The 23,043-nt window shown below is 39.2% G+C and overlaps 1 protein-coding gene and 1 long non-coding RNA gene across 6 annotated transcripts in view; both read left to right on the top strand.

Moving 5' to 3' along the window:
• Positions 1–6,973, top strand: part of LOC108446123 — a 30,073-nt gene extending 23,100 nt beyond the window's left edge. For all 5 annotated transcript variants that reach the window (XR_001861234.1, XR_001861231.1, XR_001861235.1 and 2 more), the window contains one exon: positions 974–6,973. This is a non-coding gene — a long non-coding RNA (uncharacterized LOC108446123). The remainder of the gene's footprint in view (positions 1–973) is intronic.
• An 11,019-nt stretch (positions 6,974–17,992) lies between these two features.
• The window catches only part of GUCA1C (guanylate cyclase activator 1C), a 40,332-nt gene continuing 35,281 nt past the window's right edge, over positions 17,993–23,043 (top strand). The window contains exon 1 of the mRNA XM_008631699.2: positions 17,993–18,301. Within this exon, the coding sequence (XP_008629921.2) occupies positions 18,098–18,301 (204 nt within the window). The 5' untranslated portion in view covers positions 17,993–18,097. The remainder of the gene's footprint in view (positions 18,302–23,043) is intronic.

A 23,043-nucleotide genomic window follows, 5' to 3' on the forward strand; every position in this document is an offset into this window, starting at 1 on the left:
GAGTTTCTTTTAGCCCTTTATCACTGCCTCAGTTTGTTTAAAACATAGATACACGTCTTACACTGTGATTTGCTTTTCCTTGCCTGGTTGTCTGCACAGAGTCTTTCTCTCATTTTTATGTTTTAAGCCATGCAAACTCTGCCATTTTGGCAGAATAAAATAAGGTAGTAATTTTTACTACTATTAAGCCCAGGGTCTTTGTTAAAGCTGGCCTGGGTTTTCTTAAGTTCCTGGATATCTGGCAATTCTGCATGCACTGAGATCAGCCATTTAAACTGTCACATGGAATAATGTAGGATAGCTTTGATGGATAGTTTGCAGAACACATATTATCCCTGTTTCAGAACTAGCTGACATGTCTGATAACCATTATACCATGCTTTACCTCATTTTTATGTGTTCAGATAGGTAGTTCATTACTTTTAACACTTCTCATCATGCCTGAGTGGTGACAGTAATAGCTTCAGTATTGCTTTCTATTTGTAGGAACGTGTTGTTAAGAACTGGAGTAAGTTACATCTGTCCTGATCCTTTCCCTTCTTGGAAAGCATGACATTGCTTCCTCTCCTCATCCCTTTAATCATCTGTTGGGCCTTGTTGGCAATAGCTACATCAACACACTTGGGGAAATGGCATAGCTAAGCCTTGTCAAAACTCACTTGAAAACTCACTGTGGCCACAAGAGAGGAACAAGAGCACTTCATGCTCTTCCTCATGCTGGGCCCTTTGCATCCCCTGATGCTCCCTGCTCTTCAGGAGCTCTTTGTTTTCTTTTCTTTAATTCTGGGGGATTTGAGGGCAGTTTTGGTGTTGGGTTTGGTTTTCTGTTGTTGTGTTTGGGTTTGGTTTTCTTTGGTGGGGGAGTGGGTTTTTTTGTTTGTTTTGATTTTTTTTTTTTTTGCCTTAAGTTAGAAGCTTGCCTGTCTTGTTTTGTGAACTAATAATTCTTGACTTTCCTTGACTTCTACACCAGACATCTAGCTCCATGATTAACTTCTGTAGCTGGTCTGATTTCATTGTGATTGATAATCAACTTTCTCTTACGGCAAAGAAAGTTACAGTACTGCACAAAGAAACTACATAAAAGCATCTTTCTGGGGCATCTGTACTGATAAGCAACAGTGCACATGGACAGAAGATAATCAATGCCAACTACACTGCGAAAAAGCCTCTGCTATTCTCAAATGGTAACTTCTATCACCTCTATAATAAAGGCCTGCTACAAGCTCTGTTACAAATCCCTGTTCTTCTGAAATATATAACAGTTCTCTAAGATAAAGCTTTGTATAATAAATGTAATATCCAAGAGCAAGTGTGAAATTACCCACTCACTTTCCAGCAGGCAATAAAACAGGGCAGTTGAAGCAGTTATGTGCCATACGTAAATGACAGGAAATTGTAGGCTGGTAGGAATCTGTTCCTCTGGTCAAGCAGGGTTTTCAGTTTCTGTCTCCAGTAGACAGCCTGCACTCCACTGAGTGCTTTCCCTGCAAAATCAGTCTTGTTTCTGCTTCTTCCTTTTGGACTTAGCATGTCCAAGGGCAGAATGAGCAAAGAGGCTGACCACACACTGCCCTGGGAGGCTTAAGCTGCTTCTGTTTCTTCAGATTTTCACAGCAGCTGTGAACAGGGTTCTTCCATTCTCATTAGTTCAGCCATTTCTCTTACAGGTCTCTGTATCTGGTTATGATGTTATTTAGTAACCAGCAGCAGACAGACAATTTAAGATAATTAAGTCAGTCAAAGCAGTTGCAAAAAGTTTAATCTTTTTCACCAGATCTAGTAAAATGCTTTGTATGTACTTACATATATACATCCCTTTGTTCTATGTTGCATGTTGTAACACACAACAACGCTTGATAGTGTGCCCCAGCCAAACCATTTTTAGTTATTTTTACCAGAGCCCTCAGAGTAGGACCAGGCTGGAATTACTCTCACTGGCTTCACCTGCCCTTTCCACCTTCAGCTGCAGCACATCAGCCCCAAGAGGGTTTTTAAGCTCCAGTTTGAAGGTTTTGGGGGTGGGAGGTGGGATAGGTATAGATCTTGATGTTTCGGTTTCCTGGACTAACTTGATTGCTGATCACTGGATGGGTTTTGTTGCTGTTATCATCTTGATGCTGCTTGCCTGGCTCAGGAGCCCCACCTGTTAGAGCCCTCAGGAATTCATCAAGGACTGAAAGGTAAACTATGCTGAATTGGGAAAGAAAAAGCTGAAAAGCTGAATTCCAAGACAGCAAGGAATAGCTAAAAAGGACTGTGCTCCACTGGATTAAAACCAATCATATTATCAGAAAAGTGCATGTGGAGCGCAGGGACAAAATAGAGAAACCAATCAAGCAATGTGCAATCTCATGCACAGCAGTTGCAAAATGTACGTGTATTGTATTATGGATAAGTTGTAAAATGTGTAAGTAGTGTATTATGTATAAGGAAGTAAAATGCATAAGTACTGTGTTACAAAGAAGTTGTAAAAAGTGTAAGTAAGAAAATGTGTAAGTAGAGTGATATGTACATGTATAAGTAGTATAAGATAAGCAAGTGAAATGTATAAGTAAGCAAAGTGTACAAGTAAGGTATTATGTCAAAGTTGTGAGATGTGTTAGTGGAGTATATTTTAAACAATAAGATGCTTCTGCATAATCATATTGATTCATTGATCAGAAGGCCTGAGTTCCTGCAGTTGTGGCCGGCAACCGGCTACCCACCAGCCACTCTCTCACACCCTCACTGCATCCATCCCCCAGGAGCTGGAGGAAAGAATAGGAAGAGTAAAAGTGAGAAAAATATGTGGTTCAAGATAAAGACAGTGTCATAATCTGTTTTATAATAACAATGAGCTGCTGTTTGAAAATGTATTGGATTGAAATGGGAAATAAATAATAAGGAAATATTTCTAGCTCAGCTCCACCATTTTAAACCCATTAACATCAGTGGACCTGCTTCTGATGAAAATAGAATCAAAGGTAAAGTAGGAGACAGTTGCACCTGATGAACCAGTAGCATCTGACACTTGTTAGCTACAGTCTTGTTTTTAATCAAAAGTAGGGTAGATTAACACATGGAAAACCTGAATTTATCATACATGGCATTTTATAAACTTCAAGATGAGTCTGAAGACTTACTTCAGCACGAGGCTTTTCCTAGATTTGAGTGTGATCTTAACTGAATCTTATGCATGGGATTTTGCCTTCCATACCCACTGAAATGATTATTTTATTATTTTAAAGATTTAAATCGTAAGTGCAGTCAATTTTGAAAAACTAATAATAATTTTACAAGCCACATTTTTCTGTAAATAAATGCCTCGATGTAAATTATATCTACAGAATTCTCATTTATTCTTGTTCATCTTCATTTACTGGTAATTTATTTTATAAATATAGGGTTAAGACAATAAATCTGAAATTGTTTATGGAAAACAGCCTCAATTATTTTCAGAAAGAAGACTTTAAAAGAAGTGATTAAACACCTATTCTCTAAACTGCCAAAAAAAAACCCCAAAATAAAGGGTTATTCTAAGACCCTGCTATTCACCCAGTGTATTAAAATCTAGGGTTTGTCCAAGGTTTCAGATCCCTTAATCATGCTAGCTTAGCTTCAGTGGTACATTTTTAGCATGTAGTTAGAACAGTACAATTGCTACTTCATGCAGCTGCAAGAAAATGTAGCTGCTTAACTCCAGTGTGCCAAATACAACACGTAGTCTTGCAAGGCTTGGAGCAACATCTGCTCTCATAAATTTGCTATAATAAGACTCCCTCGGCCGGAGTGTTGGATGTCTGACCCTGCTCTTGTCAGGGTGGTTAAATGCAATGTAGCATTCCACCAACTGTCTTGTTCTTTTTTGGATGGATGAGTGTAAAGTCAGGTAGAGTGTGGCTGTGCAGAGGTAAGATAAATGGAAATGGCACTTCAGTAACACTAATGCAGGTACTAAAATAATATTATATCAGAATGAGGTAGTATCTGGACAAATAATTTTCCTGCAGTACCTCAATCATTTATGTGGCATCTTGAACTGCTGCTGTGTGCAGCATCAATTTCTGTACTTTAGAGTATGTATGAAAACTGGGAATTGGTGCTTTGAATTTTCTCATGTGCTTCTCTTAAAAGTCATTGAAAGGAAGCCCACTGAATAAAGTTTTTGTTTTAGCAGATTTCTCAAGTAATGCAATATTTCTGAAGATGGCAACAGTCAGAATACTGACTTGCCAGCACTGAAATACTAGATATTTTAGTGTAAAATATCCAACATTTTTTTTAAATACAAAATACAGAACACTAGGTGTTTCTTAAAAGTTTTAGTCTGTTTCAATTTTTCCTTATTTTTGTGCAAAAGTGCCTGTTAATTGTTTGATTTTGCATGCTTAAGTTAATTAATTTCTAAAGTTTCACTCCACCAACCACTTCTTATTTGCTCTTTAATAAAATTTGCAACTCTAATTCACTTGTCTCCCTGCTACAAAAGGAATATGTTGAAGGATGACTTCTGTTCATCCCTGGCTGATACTATTGAACTCCAGTGGACAAAACAGATTATTTAATCAACGTTTATTTGGCTTGCACTGTGTGTATTACACTCTACCCTACACAGCCAGGCTGTCAAGGATTCCATGCTTTTCCAAGAAACATATCCTCTTGTTCCCAAAGCACAAGCAGACATTTAATACCCGAGCTGTTTTCACTCCACTTCTTCCAAACTCTTCCAACCCTTTCTCTTCTGGAGAAGTATTAGTACCACCATCATGTGGAAGGGCTCAAACCTACTTGAACTTATTAGCAAGTTTTCTGTCAGCTCTTTGCTTTCAATTTGCTGTGATGCCTAATTTTGTTCTGCCTGGCTGAATTGGCTGGGATAGTCATCCATTACTCCCTGCTTTCTGGACCAAGTGGGCTTTAGGATTGTGCTGCAGGGTTGGAGAAAACCAGAGTTCCCTAGTCCAGAGCCCTGTGAACAGTGTCCTCAGCCCACTGGAGCTTTCACCTGCTTCCAGAGCCCTGACTCAAAAGTAAGGACAGTGTGGTCTCCCTGATTTCAAGTTTTAGTTTGACACCTACTGTGGTAGCTTTAGCATGTTAACTGCTAAGATGCCTTAAGAACTGCTAAGGAAGAGGACTTCTAACTTTCTTTCAGTCCTTAATTTCTTCAAGTTCTTTTTCTGCTCTCTGCTTATTTATGAAGAAGTCCCTGTGCAAGTGTAGGAGAACACTGGAAATGCCAACTTCTCATCCAAGGCAAATTCTATGCAAATGCTTTAGAAATCCTGCTGTGCTCACCTTGTGTACAGATTGGTTTCAATCGTTTTTCAGTCTGTTTCAGAGTCTTATGCACAAATATAAACAAAATGTGAGCACTGTGAAAAATACCCAGAACATAATAAACCTCTGACCACATTTCCACCAGTCTAGGGCACGTGCTGTACGGTTTTACTCTCAGCAGAAATTCTCAGGCACACAGCGATCACTCTGGAATGTGATTTTGTAACACTGTGCTCTGGTGAGAGTTAGTTTTGAGGGCTTGGCTGTCGTTTTTTCCTATAGGGGCAGTGCTGTTCCTCCATGTGAGCAGTGATTTTAATAAGGAAGGGAACTGAGACATTCCTCCCTTAGCACACTGAATTCCTATTTTACAACATTATATAACTCTAATCCCTGTTTCAGCACTTCAGCAAAAAGGATGAAAGTGGCAGGTATTTGGCTCTTTTCCTGTCACATAACCACAGTGTAATGGTGGATTTAGCAGGGTGAAGTGAGGATTTTCATCTCTTACTACTTCTTATGCCTGTCTCTGAAGCCAGTAATAGTCATGCCCCCTGTGGGTGTTCAGGACTGGTGTTTAGGGGCCAAAAGACTGTTCCTTTTTCTGGACAGTGAGTTGAATTAAAAGTGAAGCTGCAAGTAGTTTGTCCTTGGATGAGGGAGGAAATCTTTGGTTTATTGCTGAACTCAGGGCTCAGGAAGTGGTGTAAGTTGAATATGTAAGTTTTTGGCAGATGTTGTGTTTCTACCAGATATGGAGGAGGAATAAGGAGTTGAGAATATACGATTGAAACATTGCATTTAGAATTTAAAATGGATGCATTGTGGCAGCAGTGCTATCTAAATTGTCTTTGTAACTCTCTTTCACTTTTTACTGCATTTTTAATTTAGCCTGTGATGCACGACATGTGCATAGGGATAAAATACCAAACTTACTCACTTGGCAGATTGGTCTCATAAGACTGTCTGGTCTGTAGTAAAAAGCAAAGTGTTAAGTCAGGTTCTGAAGACAGAAGCAATAAGAGTTTTAGATATATTCAGCCCATTTACTCTCTGAGAAAAAAGGGGTGGTATACTAAGCAAATGTCAGAATTAGGGGCATATTCCACACTTCTGTTAACACTGACCATCAAAACTAAGAAGCTCTAAGTCAGGTCTAAAGAGTACCCAGTCTCACAGTAGGTTTCTGCCCTCCGGGAGTCTTTTACATTCAACCACTGGATAGTTTAGTATACTCTTCTTGAAGTAAAGAGAAAAACATAGTCAGGAACTAAGATCAAAATGTTAAAACTTAACCAGGTTTTTTATTTAAGGACTATCAACTTATGAAATAAAAAAGTGGAGATATGAATAAGTTTTAAAGGTAAATAATAGCAAAATGGTGGCAACTACTTCCTTTAGATTGTTAAAATAATTACTCTAAGTTATTTTCTGAGAGAGAAAAACAATTTCTTAATTAGAAGAATGTTGAAGTCGCTCAAAAACATTTTCATAATTTTGACAGAGGAAAAGCTGTGTTTCGTTTTGTTACTCTTTTATTCAGTAAATGCAGTTCGTAGAAGAGCAAGAGCACTCTGCAGTTGAACCATCAGATTTTAGTTCATGCATTAAGCAGTCTCTTCAAATGTGTGTTATAAGCATGATATAGCAGCCCTATCATTATTATGTGTCTGAAACTGAGTAATGTCCAATAAAATTGCCAGAAATACCAGTGGTTCCCTAAAGTGACTTTTCTGCCAAAAGGGAGAAATGCACTAGACCCAGCCTTTCAACAGAGTTCTGTGGGAAAGGACAACAGCCTTAAGGCCAAAATCACAGGATCTGAGGTGCTACCAGCATCAGACTTGTTGCAGGTAACACTAAGTTGCAAGAAGCTGACTTCCCTTACTCTGAGTGCAGTGGCATAATAATTCAGTGTGTAAGGCAAGGTGTCACACAAGCTTGCAGTACAGCTTCTAGGTGTGTTTAGTCTCTATCTGTGGCTTTGGTTGCACTTCATTTATTGAAATGACATCCATGATTGCTTTGCTTCCATCTCAAGACATTCAGTAATTCAAGCAGGGTTATTAAGCAATGCAGATTAGGCAACATGAATATTCTGTCTGAAAGAAGTTCCTCCTTCACCCCTTTTATCTGCTGATATTCTTACCCTCCTGACTGAACTCACAACCACTGTGCAAGCAGAGCCTTGAGAAAATACAGCCTAAAATGTCCAGTGGGGGCTACTGCAGCCCCGCAGCAGAATGCAGCTCTTCATCACCCCTTCCATGGATGGAGACAGAGTTGTGGGAGGGGATCTCATCCCCAAGATGCCAAGTGACTAAGTCAGGTGTCAGATCTGCACACACTCTGGCACCAGCGTGGCTTTCCTGCAGCTCTTAGACAAATCCCTTTCTGTGCTGCAGCTTCTTATCTGAAATAAAGGAATTGTTTTTAAAATCATGGAGTCTTTCCCTCACTGAAGTAAAATTAAAATAAAAAAGCTTTCTCTTCTGCTACTGGCACTGTGTGGAAGACACATTGATGGTGTCAGCTAGTACAGATAGAGTGTGAAGACACATGGGATAGCAAAGAGAGTTGGCCTGCAGTCCAGTTTCTTAATTTTAATCACAGCAAATTATACACTATGGTGGCCAGATGGTTTGGTATCACTTTATACAGCTGGTTGAAAAAAAACCCAGAATTAATTATCAGAAAAATTGAGAAGTTTTCAGCTACTTAAAAGTGTACTAAATTAAACACTGCCCATTAAGGAAATTTTCTGCTACTTCTTGTAGTGGAATGGTGTGCACCAAAGTCTTGTAAGCAGACTTTGTATGTATGATTTTAATCCTTCTCTATAAAGGCTCTGACCAAGTTACAAGAAGTTAAAGCCTTGCAGCACTTGGAAGCATTGGTTTCATTTGCTGCATACAGTTTGTTTCCCTCTACTCTACGAGGGGATAGCTGCACTACAAGCTATGGTTCTTAGTAAAGGTGCCCTGAGTGAGTGACCAGGACATGGCCTTGGTGCTTTCAAAATCTTCATCACTGATGTGTATTTGCTTTTATTGTCACTGAACTTCTCAGAGATCTGCCATTATTGTTTTCCAAACATAGGCTATTAGGAGAACAGTTTGCCTGCACACCTGGAGGGGTTTTACATCTATGTTAACAGTCTGGGAACCTACAGCTGCCTGACTGTATTCACTCAGAATGCAGAGTTCCCATTTCATGGGAAACCATGGTTACCCTGACTGTGGCATTGTCACAACTTTTCCAGTGAGTTTTGTATGGGAAGTGATTGTTTATCCTGTTTTTCCATGCAGACAATGTCTGGTTTTGTCCCAATCCTCAGCTGCACTGAAATTGTGGTTGAAGCAATGTACAGGTGGCCGGGGCTGCAAGGTGGCCTTGATGGGGAGTGGCAGGGACTGTGCTGAGCACAGCCACTTCCAGCTCATTCCACCAGACCGATCGCGAGGCACAGCTGAACCCTGCAGCCACAATGGCAGTGCCCCAGGAAAAGCCCGTGTGCACAGTCAGTGAGGAGTGAGGGGGAGGCTGTGAAAAACAGCCCTGCAGACACCAAAGTCAGAGAACAAGATGTTCCAGGTGCTTGAGCAGAGATTCTCCCTGTAGGAGATCACACTGGAGCAGGCATCCACACTGCAGGAAAAGATCACAACTGGCAAGTGGACATGCCCTGAAGGAACTGTGACCCATGGAGAACCCATGCTGGAGCAGGTTGATCCTGAAGTGCTGTAGCCCATGGGAAGGAGCCACCCTGCAGAAGAGGAAAAGAATGCAGAGGAAGGAGAGGCAGAGAGGAGCTGTTACGGCCTTACCACAGCCCCCATTCCCTGCACTGCTTGGAGGGAGGAAGTAGAGGAGTCAGGAATGAACAAGTGAAGTTAAGCATGTCAAAAAGAGGAGCTTTGGGGAAGGTTTTGTTTTGTCTTTCTTTCTCTGCAAGGTACTCTATTTTAATGGAGAATAAACGAAATTAATTTTCTCCAAGTCAAGTCTGTTTTCATCATGACAGTAATTGGTAAGCAAACTCCCTCCCTTAACTCAACCCTTGAGCTTTTTCATCTTATTTTCTCCCCTGTCCTGCTGAGGAGGAGGAATGGGAGTAGTTGGGTGGGCATCTGGCAGCCAGACACAGACAACCCACCACAATCACTTAGAAATCATTACACTTGTGGAGTCACTCTGGGTAAGTACAGCTACTCAGCTTGATTATTTTTACCACTCCACGTTACATGTTCTTAGTTGCCATGTTTTCCTCTGTGGCCAAATTGCCACCCAATTGTTTCTACAACTGTGCAGATGTACAATGAACTCAGAAGACAGGGCTACAGCACCATTCAGAGAAGCTGCAGGTCACTCTGTTCCCATTAATAAGCTGCTTTTTTGCAGTTTTTGCAAACTGCTAATTCAATTTAGAAGTAAAAGCTTTCAGATGCCTTTAAGGTGAAAAGTAAAGATCAAACATTTGCATGTGAAGTTTGAATTGCTTCCCCATCAAGGACACAAGAATTTGTTTTCAGGGATCTTTTCATATTTTGTCCTATGCTGACTTAAAGCATCAGGAAAGTTCACTACCTGTGTGTGCTTACTAGGAGCCTATGTTACTGGGAGATGCCAGCAGCTGCTTGTCCAAAGTGCACATTCACATTCTTAGAGGTTTTTCACAGAAACAAACTTCAGGCTTTTAAACTTTTCCAGGAACTGATCTACAGTATTAAACACCCTGTTATCCTTCTTCTTTTGAGTTTCCTTTTAGATCAAAGGATAGGAAACTTGTAATAGTACTGGAGGGCATATTTATCTATTGTCTTGGCCTTTTACTCCAATACTGCAGACTTATTATTTTTAAATACTCCAATGTCACCTTTAAGGCATAAGAGGACAAATCAGTTGTCATTATTCACCCACTGATGATAAAGAGTTAATTTGCTCAGCTAGGGCTTCTATACCCTCCTAAATTTAATTACTGTTCTCTCCTTTCTGTATTAGCTTTTGTTCAGTTATTTCTTCTTTACAAACTTCTTTTGACTCCTTTTATACACACGCAACACCTTGTAAATACTAATTATTTTTTCTCTCTGAATAACATTCCTTCTAAACAATTAAAATCATGCTACATCCAGGTAAAATTTTTTCTTTAAAAACATGCTACTAGATAGGTGGTATAATGCTTTGTGGATGCTCTTTCCAAGAAAAAGAGCATGATTTTATTTATATTCTTGAATTTATTAACAAAAGTATGTTTAATACTTCAAAGAGGCTTCTTAAATTATGTGAAGTAGACAAACAGGTCAAGCCTAATTCAGAAAATCTGAGCGCAGCTTTAGCTTTCTGTTACTGTTGCAAAATATTTTTGCAGTCAAAACTAGCAAAAGATTAATGAAAAATTTAGTTCACTTAACTGGAGAAAATCTGAGCGCAGCTTTAGCTTTCTGTTACTGTTGCAAAATATTTTCGCAGTCAAAATTAGCAGAAGATTAATGAAAAATTTAGTTCACTTAACTGGGTTTTGTGATTTTTTTTTTTTTGGTGGGGGGGGTGAATACATTAATTTCTTTGCTAACACCCTGGAAAATTTGGTCTCAAACTCATTAATGCAAAAGCAAGGATTAATATTGAGTAACTCATCAGACTGAGAGGAAATCCTCTAAGAGGTGTATCTTATGTTTTAGACAAATCATATCAACATGGTGATTTTTAAGAATTGTGATAGAAGAAAAATTAGTCTGTTAAAGGGTCTAAGTCTAACAGCTGTGGGAGCATACCTGGTTTCACAAACAGAATATGAAACTCCTACTTCATAAGCTAAAGAGCACATTTCTTTTCATTAAATAAAACCTCCAGACAGCTTTGGGACCCCAATCTTTTTTCCCCTTAGTTTCTTTTCAAATTTTGACTGGAAGTCTGAGTCAAATTTTCCAGAGCTTAGAGTTCAAGTGATTTACTCTTAATAGTGAATGCTGATATTATGACCTGTTCCATGATGATGAAAACACTTTAAAAACGCAAAAAAGAAGTCTGCAATACATCCGCAAAATTGTCTGGAAACAATGATCTTTGCATTCTAAACTCTAACAGATTTGCTTGCCTTTATTTTAATTGCATGTGCTGATTAAGCACGTACATTCCTCTTCTAAATACACTGGAGCTGTGCCTTCTTACTCAGAGTGCAGCTTCTCTGTGCAAGTTCTCTAATGTGTATTTTTATCAGTTTTTCAGACTAAAACAAAAAGGAATACTCTTTCTCAATACTTGGTTAAAAAACCACTCGAATAAGTGTTGTGCCTACTGGTATTTTTTCATATCTTAAAGTTTGTCAAGAATTACAGCAGCCAGGAACTACCTCGAGATTGCTGTGGCAGCATGAGACAACTTTAGAGCACAGTCAGAGCTGCATAGCACAGTGGTGATGAAATTCCTCTTGAGGAATATAAACTATAAAGGGTTGAAAGACCATCATGCATCTTTCTTTTAAATTAAATTCCATGCTGGTTTTATTTTTGTGCATTGCCTCTCAGAATGTTATACCAAATGCTGATAGTAAGATAAAAAGATATTATTTTCCTTTTTGTTTTCTTTGTCCTATCCCATTATTATACCTTGCTCTCCACTATTCAGGGTCCTTCTGACAGACAAAAAACATTAGTAACAAAAGTTACAAGTTTTTTTCACTCTGAACTCACTAATGTAAAAAATTGGCATCGTGGCTGGCCAAACGTTTTGGATATGGTACTAAGTAAGTTACTGGAATTACATGAGTCCATTCTACATCGGTTGCTGCTGACCAGGCATGAACCATGGATGGACCTTACAGGCCACTGTTTGCATGTCCTCTGTCAGGGATTATTAACCATGGTGAGTTATTAGCTAGTAATTCTCTACGTGCCAATGAATATTTAAAGGAGTTCTCAGTAGAAATATATTTTAAAGGGACTTTAGGATTGCCTATATTCAGGATATAAAATGAAACAGTCTGTTTAGATTGAAAAGATCTCATACTGTTTAAAAATGAAAGAGAAAAATTCTATCCACTGCCATGTCTACAAAGCAGACTATGCTTGCAAACTGCAGCAAAGCTGTGAACTGCAAACATAGCTTTTCCAGGAAAACTTAGTCGTCTGAGGGGAAAGATGGCAGAATTACTAAAGTCCCTTCACAGGGTAAATTACATTAAATTACATTTAATTTTCAAGTATTTCTTGTTATTTAACAAAAGAAGAAGAATGTGGCTGGTTCTGGGCTTCCAGAGTTAGTAGCATGTTCATCTATAAGCACAGCTGCACACAGATAGCACAGATATTCACCTACGGATTTTTCATAGGGAAACATCCCCTGCTGCACTCTACTTGAATGTGCTCGTGTTTCCCACTGAGTCCCTCTGGGTTCATGAGAGAATCTGATGCTTTGTGTGCCATGAATTCCCCTGCCTGTTCACACTGCACTAATCTTGCCACTTAGACAATCCCAGACTCTATCCCAGGGAGGGACCGACAGATTACATGCAATTACTGGTATCAAACCAAATTATGACTTACTAAATGTCGGAATTCTTTTCAAGACTAGTGGTGTAAGCATGTTATAGATGTTCTTCAAATTGAGTTTATATAATCACTTAGCAAATATTAATTGTTAAATTGTTTCATTAATTCCTTTTGGTGAATTTTATGATATTTACTATCCTTCTGAAGAAGAAATAAGTTTTATTTATCCTATCTCTTTTTTCTACTAGGTAGAGGAAAGGGCATGGTTGCCTAATTTTTTTTTTTTTTTTGAATACAGAGGAGTGTGTGTTATGTAAGAGTCCCAGAAAGATTATGGTGTCACCTTAAGACTTCATAAAGGGCTTTAGTAGCATTAGAATATTACTTAAGTAACCTTAAAAACAATTCAGAACCTACTTAGAAAACTAATTTTAAAAGGCATCTAATGAAGTTTGAGAACCACAAAAAATTATTATTAATGATAACTAGAGAAGAGGAAGAATTAAATTTTAATTGCCATCTAATCATCTCCTCAGTGTAGGCTATCACAAAAAATTATTCTCTTATTAGTTGATATCAGTAGAACCTTGTTGTCCCTTTATGTGTCATGACTTTGGTAGCAGACAGATTTCTGCATAAGTATTATTTTGTTACATAAGAAAACAGACACAGGACCTAAGACAGCAACAAGGCAGTAAATAACTAATTTACAGGTTTATTATTGTGTATTCAGAGTTGTGTATTGTCACATGCAAGCACACTAAGAAACTTACAAGCAAATTAAATCAGAAAGTGTCCTAATAAAGAAGCATTAAACCTGTGTAAAAAAATTATCGGAAGATGCAAATAGAAACTGTACAGAAAATATAATTTACATGAATGCTTTTATGATAAATATGCAATTTACAAATAAAGTGGATTTGCCTGCATTGTACCCAGACATCCACCTTAGACAGGACCTTCAGAACACCATAATTTTTCCAAAATGATTGATCTTCAGTCAGTCAGTCTGACCACTGATTGGATAAAGATAAGCCAGTTAAACACTCTCTGAGTCATGTCTGTTATATAAAAATAGCCACACTTCACTAGACAAAGATACTTCAGGTCCACTCTCCTGTCTCCACTCTCCTGTTTCTGGCAAAAGCCAGGAGCATGTGCCTAGGGGACAGGTACCCCTCAGTCACCCTCTCTGCTTCCAGCAGCCTATGGCCAATCATTCAAATAAGAGGTTCAACAAATGGGTTAAATGGGCTTTTCCTCCACAAAATTATCTATTTTTTTTTAAACTTACATTTACTTTTAGCCTCCATCAGTGATAATCAGTTCCACATTATAATCACACATTCTTCTGGTTTGTTTTTTTTTTAAGAAATCTAATTCTTTCTCAGATTATTTTGCAGGAATATTTCAAAGAGTTCCAGAAAGGCTGCCTTGAGGTTAAAGGAAAATAAGACTTTTCATTTCGGGGACCTGTGGTTTTCATGGCTACAGATAAGATCATTGCCTGTCACTGTAGTAAGGGTATCAGATAAAACTTCTAAATGGTGCTGTCTTCCTACATCTTTAAGTCCAAATGTTTTATTCCTGTGGCTTGCTAAGACTGATCATGCTAATATATAACAGTGAGAGAGACTTAGTGAGAATTTTGCTTTGGGGAAAAGCTGGGGTCAGAGTTTAGTCCTTTGAAGCTTCTTCCTAAAAGAGACATGGATTTCTCTGTCCTGATATTGTTGTCTTCATTGTCTGCAATTCTTAAGTTTCAAATGCTTCATTAAACTTTCCCCTATATTCTATAGCATCATCCATAGAGAACTTGAAATGTCCTAGATACAGTCTGCCATCCCCTCAAAGGTTTATATTTCATAACCTATGTTAGTAGCCATGTGTCCCCACCATCACATATGAAGGTCTAAGTGCAGGTACCATCTGGAACAGTGCTAGGAGGTTCCAGGTGACCTGAGTGGGTCTTTACAATCATATTCAGAGGCAAATAAGCACATGCTTCTTTGATAGAGGCATGCTCAGGCAATAGGTTTCTGTGTGTAACTGTTGATGCTAGATTTAAGTAATTGGAATTAAATTTTGTTTTTTACTGTAATGCATAAGTTCAGTTTTCTCTTTTCAGGCCTCACATTTATGGCAGAATTTAATATATAATTTTTCATCCTTTCTTGAAGTGCCTTGCATTCTCAAAGCCCTGTCAGTCCCTCTGATAGGTATTGCTTTTCTTCTTCCATCTGCCTTTCCTCCCTTTTGTATTACATTGCCTGCAGACCTACAATGTGAGTTCTCTGCTTCTACATTCTCCCTCATTCTACTTCTGGACTTTGTTGGAGGGTAATACACATGAAAAAATGTACTCCCCAGCTAACCTGGATGTGGACATGTAATAAATCTGAGAAAATTGTGCTTTAAATAGAAAAGTAACTTTTCCTCAGAGTGAAAGTGAGGATATTAAACGGCTAAAAAGAACAGTGTTGCCAGCATAGCCCTTCTAATCTGTGTGCACTTCATCACTATAATCCCTCAGTACTCCTAGCAGGAACATGGCCAACAAGAACTCCCTGAAAAGCAGCTTCTTCTCCTACTTGCACCTAATTCTAGCTTCCATGTTTCCATTTTACTCTGGGTTTTTGCACTGCTTCTTCAAGTCTTCTGGGCATTCTTTTTGAATTATGACCTTTGCTGATAAGCATGTCATGCTTGTTCACATGCTTATTTTGTCAAATTCTCCAGTGTAAAAGTTGAGGGTTTTTTTTCAGATTCATCAAATACATAATTTAGAATAGCTTGATGATCATCTTGAATAGTTATTTAAATAAAATGTAGATTTTTCTGACATTTTAACCTTGTCTTCCAGAAGGAAAATGACAACAAGAGTTAGGAGAGTTTTCCATGCCATGGAAAGAAATATGCACATTTTCAAGGACTGAGATGGCTTACTTTTAATATTCCCATTTATGCTGTTGCTTTTTTCAGAAGAAGGTTTGAAAATAAAAATGTACAAAACCAATTGCAGGTCACTTTATTTACTAAAAAAAAATTGTCTACAGCCTCTGAAACCTATGGTTCAAACCTTTGATTTTTTCCCTTTGAATACTGCTGTGATTTTGAGGGGTGGGGGGAAAGGAAGGCTGAGTAACATTTGAGTTTTTTAAAACTTCCTCTTTTCATTGAACAAGAAAATTGGTAGATATACACTTGGGAAATTCTGTGTCAGCATATCCAATTCCTAACTACTGAAAATTTAGATTTGATGAAGAACAATAAAATACTGAAGATTGCCGTTTTAAGCTACCTTTCTTTTGCTTGCTGTTGTTTGTTATTAAAAATTCGGCATCCTTTGCCTGCTAGTGATATTTTGAAGTGAAATATTTCCAAATACCACTTCACATGTTTCAGATTCTGGTTTTATTCAGTATTTCATATAGAAAATCCCTGCTGCTTCTCAGTACCGAAGGTCTTGATCTTATAACTAACAGGATGTTAGTGGGCAGCTATTTTTGCTCTGGGGAGACTGTTAAAAGTGATGCAAGGAATGACTAGAGATTAGGGAAAAAAATCACCTTTTAATAATATCTACAGTATATGTCTCTGTTGAAGTCCTCCAGGCATCCCTGTGCACTTTTCTCCCCCATCTCTCCCCCCTCAGCAGCATTGCCCTGGCTGGCTGCAGACTCTGGTTTATGCAATGTAGGTGCAAATATGTGCTGAAAGACTGTTCCAGCAACAGCCCAGCTTGTTGTCTTTTTACAGTGAAGGCTTGTACCCATTTCTGAAAAATACCTTGCGATTCTGATCTTACATGATTAGCACATCACAGCTTTTTAAGTGCCTAAAGAATGATTTCAAAATACTGGAGGACCACATGAACCTGCGTGCCATGGCCCTAAACTTTATGTATCAGGGGCAGCTTGCCCTGCTGGTTCTGCCACCAGTGCACACCCCATGGATGCACCACCATGATGCTCATCGCTCCTGGCACCTGAAAACCAGGTTGCATGACATGTCCAACAGTAGCATTCAGTTCCTTTGCCGTCCTAAAACCAAATTTGTCTCTCCTGACTGTTGACACTGCTTTTGCAACTGAACCAGCAGGAGCCTAGGGCCAGAGGAAAATTCATCTCATGCAGCTGCACAGCACTCAAGAGCAATGGGACTGCACCCTGCTCTGCAGAGCAAAGCTGCTCAGGTGGTGCTCACCTTCCTCCTGTGAGACACCACTGCAGTGCCACTGGTGGGACACCACCTTTGCAGTAGGCTTAGAGGTAACAGCTGTATTTTTTTAATTCTACAAGTTTAGTCTTTAACTATTGCATGCTGCTGTAGGGCTTAAATGCTGTAAACCTGTACACTGCTATGTCCTGCAATACAGCACAGACGTTATGACACTGCAAGTTTCCACAAGCAATTTGAAGCAGCAGAAGCAGCAGTCCTGCACCCCCTGTACTGCTGGCCACCCTTTTCCACCCTCACTTTATCCGTTCTCTTGTACAACCCAGTATTGTGGCACCAGGAAATGCAAAAATGTAAGCAATGTTTTCTAAAGCTAGCTTTATTTTTTGGTATTTGATCTTATTGCAAGCTTTTGCCTGGATCTGTTCTAACACTTGTTTCCAAGTGCAACCACAAACATTTCTGCTGGCCTAAGGGAAGGGAAAGGATGGGATTGAAAGAGCAATGGCAGTAATTTTCAAGGGAAGTGATTTTCAGGACAACATTGGCTTACAGGAGACTCAGATGCTTGTAGAACTGCTGTCTAAAGACAACAAGTTTTTTGTGCTTGGTGTACGGCCGCTTTCAGTATTTCAGGTTATCCAAGACAAACTGTGTTGCAGTTTTGACTTGTAAGGTAAGATTTGGATCACTGTATATACAGAAATAATGAAAATGAAAAGTCAGTTACTCCAAGGCAGCTGCACAAAATGTATCCAAGTTTTAAAATGGTTCTAAGTTCTACTAAAACTTTATAAATTATTAAAATTAAGGTTTAGAAACTAGCCTCAAAGTTCCTGCATGTTTCTTTTTCAATATTCATCCAGTTTAGATGCCTTTAGCACCACAGATGCAAGTTCAAAATGAGAACCAGTATAATCAGTTCACCTGAGACTCTGCAGACTGACTGTGCACAAAGACTGTAATTAGCTGATAAAGCCACAGGGCACTAAAACTGTGTGCCAGTAATCTTGCTAGGGTGCTATATTTACCTAGTCTATCTTGGCAGTGATCTGTAAGAGGTTTAAAGTAGCTCTCAAAGGCAGAGTTGGTGTTTGAATGATCATTGTTGGGAAGCAAGAATCAACATTTGGATGAATAAAAACTGAAAAAGATTACCTGGTATGTTTGATGCAATGGGTGCTGCTGGATCAGCGGATGACATTAATGCTATGGAAGTTCACCACTGGTACACAAAGTTTATGAAGGAGTGCCCATCTGGACAACTTTGCCTGCATGAATTTAAACATGTCCTGGATCTACACGGACTTAGCCCTGAAGCTAACAACTATGTGGAACAAGTATTTCACACATTTGACATGAATAAGGTAAGAATTCATTCTTGACTTCCCGGCTTTCTTACGGCTGTCTCATTTGATGCACTCAGAGACAGGTCTCAGAGAGCTGCAAGCTCCCTACACAGAGGTAATGGAAGTGATTCAGAGGTGATTCAATAGAAAACCCTGAACACATAAACCTGAGTGGAGGCGAGAAATGTTGAATGCTCTGTTCCCAGCACATTTTGCCAATTTGAAAGTTTCATACAGTTATTCTAATACATGCTGACGGTTTCTCATCTTTGAAAGCCAGATCTTTATTATTATTTTCAGTGTGCATTAATAATTGAAATTTTTATTTACATAGCTGCTTGAAAAATCTTTCTAAAGCAGTAAGTAAGCAAGCAGAAAGTGTTAGGCTGGATCCATAGGTATTAATGCTTTCAGATTATGCAACATGGGCACAATATGTTTTGGCTGTCGCGGGATTAATTCTCAACACCTTCTGTGGCTTAATTCGGTATCAGTCAATCCCCCTTTTCCAAAGGCACATCTGTTTGGTTTTGATCCATCATCCCAGTTTTACTGCTTAACATCCTAGGTCCTCCTAAAGATATGTCCAGCAGCTGTTAGATGCATTGCTGTCTCTGTTATTCCAATGCAGTGTTCATACAGCTTCCTTCTAGCCACGAGACTCAGCCAGAGTTATTTTCCCCTTAAGCCAAGGCAACACCTTCTACCAAATGTGACAAAAGGAGTGAAGAGTCATCTGTAATCCCTACAAAAGTGACTGAAATTAGGCTTAGGCTGAATTGTCAATAATACAAATTCAGCTTTCAGATAAGAGAACAGAAGGGCCCATCATGGTATAAAAAAATATTTAAAAAAACAATAAAGCATTAGCGTTCTCTACCCACAGCATTTATCTCAATGAGTTCAGAGATGCAATGAAAAAAGTGTTACTACATTACACAAATCACTTTAACAGCAGGTTAAAATTGGTCCAAATAGTAGCCATAACTACTCCAGACAGTTTCCCGTTCTAGAAATAGACTTTCTGTTCTTCTTTATGGAATTAATTATATTTGTTTCAGAAAATGCTGAGAGTATAAGGTACCATGTGTTTTTACATGCAACAGTACCTCTATTACACTGTTTTCTTGTGTTTCCATACACACCTCCACCCCCAATTCAGCTAGCTTTTTTTGGAATTATGTAATTCTTTCTTCCATTATCCTCAAGGACTCTTCCTATAAAATCAGGCTCATTGCATGCTCTTTTTTTCCCACAGCCAATTACCAGATGGTTAAACATACTGAAATTTGATTAAGTAGCATCACCTAACTCAATAAATGTGCTAATTACAGATGATGAGCAAACTTCCAGTCTACAAACATGAAACCTGACTTGCAGAAATTGTTAATTTGCTATGTTCTTTTCAATTAATAATTTGATGCACACAGACAGTGTCTGAGCTCACCTAAGAGCTATTCCAGTTTAGCATTAATGTGTATTGCAAAAAGCCCTTGACTTCAGTGCACTTGAAAAGTACAGGGAGCTTTGGCTGTTGGGGATTTTGGCTTTTTTTCTAATGGGAGAACGTCTTTTGGTTTGTCAGCATTTTAAAAATTCCTAATTGCCTTCTCCCACTACAAGTAGCTTATCACCCTTGGAGTAGTCTGCTCAAGTTATCTGAGGAATATTAAGATGTATGCCTTAAATTTGTCAGGTTATATACACATCAGAGTTTGACTCTTACTACCAATCTCTCATCCTCTTCTCTGGTATCCCCACAACGTTTTAATCAATTGGTATACTTCCATCAAATTTCAAAAAGCAGGAATTTCAGTTAATTAGCTCCTAATGTTTTCATAAAATTTGGCAGCTGGGTAGCAGGGGCACACCCAGAATGAATGCCCCATTCATGCAGAATTAAGCTTTTATTCATCGTTTAAGGCAACAGTTGGCTGACAAAATGATCAGGCGCTTGTTTCCTTTTGCCTAGAGAAAATACAGGGTGGTGCTGGGGTACCTGGATGTGAGGATTTAGGGGAGACAAAAGACATAGCTTGTATGGGTCTAGGCTTTTGTTTCGCTGTTCCCAGAAGGGCTTGTTTAATTAATGTTCCGTGTTAGACAGAAAAAGATGCTTCAATTTTTTTTCAGTTTGGAAGTCTTCCCCCATTTTAATGAAATTTAACAATGATTTGGCCTTTAGGGCTTCATAAAATCCACTATAAAACTGCTTATGCTGGGCTTAAAACCTCATTATTTAATAATGTGCTCCCACTAAATATCTGATATTCATTTCCTGTTCTGCAAGATGTTGTAGCAATCCTCTACTAGCTACTGCTAATCTGAGGCATAGATTTTATTGTGTGTTTTCTTAATTGAGCTGTTGCTCAGCTGCAGCAGTAGGACCAAGCAAAGTTTTTTAGAAGGCAGAACAGGAATAGCACGTTTAGAATTGTCAATTACATAAGATTGTATAGTCTATATTCATTTGGATATGGAAATAAGATGAAGAATGTAGCATCCATTCCAAGATAAAAGGCTGGCAAGTTTTAATCCCTGCCCACTCTATCTGTATAATTTAATGTTTGGAAAGGCTTAAACACTTAGGGAACTGAATCAAGTGAACCAGAATGTTTTACCTGAATGTTTTACTTTTTCCCTTTTAATAATTTTTTTTAAAATATATTTTTGATTAAACAGCAACAGTACCATTTTTAATGAAATTGCAACAGCTACATTATTCAGATACAGCACATAGCATCTAGATAAGCTGTAACTCAGTTTTATTCTTCTCTTGCATTGAATAAAGTCTTGTGGAAGCCTCATTGAAAACCCTGTGGCAAATGAGAACCGGGACCTCTCAAATAATGTGCCAGGATTTCATAAGTTTCCTCTATGGCATTCACACTGCCTCTGTTTAGTTAGATATGATGTGTATATTCATCTGTTGTAATGTATGTTTCCTGTGAAGTCATTCTGTGGGGCTTCAGGCTGTCTTAGGGGACTGATTTATGTAACAAGCAGAATGAGCTGTGGCCATACCAGCTTGCCAATAGAAATGCATTTGGGAGTTTTATGGCTTGGCATGGCTTTCTCAATAACAGTATCCTCATAGCATTCTTGGTCATTCCCACTGCATCAACCCTTCTAACAAGAGCATGGCTCAGGCAGACTACAACAGAAAAGCACTTGTCGTTTGGATTCTGGTCTTAATGCAGAAATCCAGCTCAAGACTCCTTTCTATGCTTAGCAGAGACAAAGGATCTTATTTCAAGATGACTCAGCTCTTTCCAAGTCAGATGAACCAAGTCTCTCTGCCCTGCCTTATACATCAATGAAATAACAACCTACCTGATTGAGTCAGTGGAAACTAACTCTTTCTTGACAGAAAAAGCAGGTATTTTTTTAATCAGTTTGTGAAAACATCCTACATGTAAATCTAGGTTCTGAAGTGGCGTAACACGTACAGATGCAAAAAGCCATAATGCAATTTTATTTTTTTGACATTGAAAATTGCAGCATTAACTTTCTTTTGTTTTCTTCACCCTGTCCCCTCCAAACACAGTCCTGCCTGAATCGTGCATATTAATTTTCCTCTGATAGAGGATCAGATTTTCTCTGCTGCCATGGTGGAAAAATCATTGTCAGATCTATGATATTAGTGTATGAGGAAAAGATTTTGGGATTAAATTCCTTGCAGCATGCATGTGTTTAGATTTTAGGAAGTGAGATTCCAAGCAAACAACAGACTTAGGTGTCTGCAAGCTTCTTCCTGAACCTTAAATTGATGAAGAGGACTCTGTCAGCTTCCAGTTTCTGTGATAATGAAAGTGCTATGCTTTAAATATTCAAATTTCTATCACTTTATTATCTGAAAACTCATCACTGAGCCTGTGAACAGAACATGTGTTTTAAGTGGATTATGCAAATGAAGCAATATGATTACTTTTTAGTTTCTCCCCATGCCCTTACTGTTTCCTGTTGTAGTCGCTAGATTTAGCTTAGCAGGCTGCAGCTTTCCTGAGAGCTCAGCAGGGATGCCTAGGGCAGCGTGACCATGGTCCCGCTCCTGTAGTCCATTTTGGACAGCCCCGCCATCTTGCTCCAGCAGCTAGCAGCGCTACAACCAGTGATGGCAAAGGAGGTGAGAAGGGTCTCTCCATGAGGGTTTGAGAGGACTTAAATCACATCTTGTCCCCGTGACCCCCAGAGGCAGAGAGACCTTGTGATCTGGGCACAGGTGGGTTTTCTCAGGGGCTCCAGGGCAGCACATGGGCGGAGTTGGGGTGCAGGAACCAATAGGGAGAACCCAAGGGAGTGGCCAGGGCTAGGGGCAAGGAACAGGGAGGGAAACAATGCGGGATAGGAAAAGTAGGGGGTGAACAGATAACCACAACTCCCCCTTTCATTTTAAATTGAAAAGGGAAGGGCTTAATTTTTATACAACAGAAAAAATGGTAAAACAGTGCAGAATAATTAAATTAAAATGATGAGGTGGCTGGTTGTTGTTGGCTTTGGAGATCGGTGCCAGCTGAGTTCTCACACAGCAGCTGCTTTTGTAGTTTCTGCTGGGGCTGCTGGGATGGCATCTTTTTGGTTGCTGCTTGCGGCTTTCGGTCCAGGTGGCGTGGCGAACAGGGAAGGGGGGTGCAGCTGGTGTTTCTATGCCGTGCGCCATGCGGAGCTGCCAATACCCTCGGAACGGGCTGGGTCACACGGTCCCCGGGCTGGCCTCGCCCCACAGGTCCAGTCTGGAACCGGGGCTGAGGCTTTTCCCC

Source organism: Corvus brachyrhynchos, unplaced genomic scaffold, assembly GCF_000691975.1.
Source record: "Corvus brachyrhynchos isolate BGI_N302 unplaced genomic scaffold, ASM69197v1 scaffold3, whole genome shotgun sequence".
In the NCBI taxonomy this organism is placed as follows: domain Eukaryota; kingdom Metazoa; phylum Chordata; class Aves; order Passeriformes; family Corvidae; genus Corvus; species Corvus brachyrhynchos.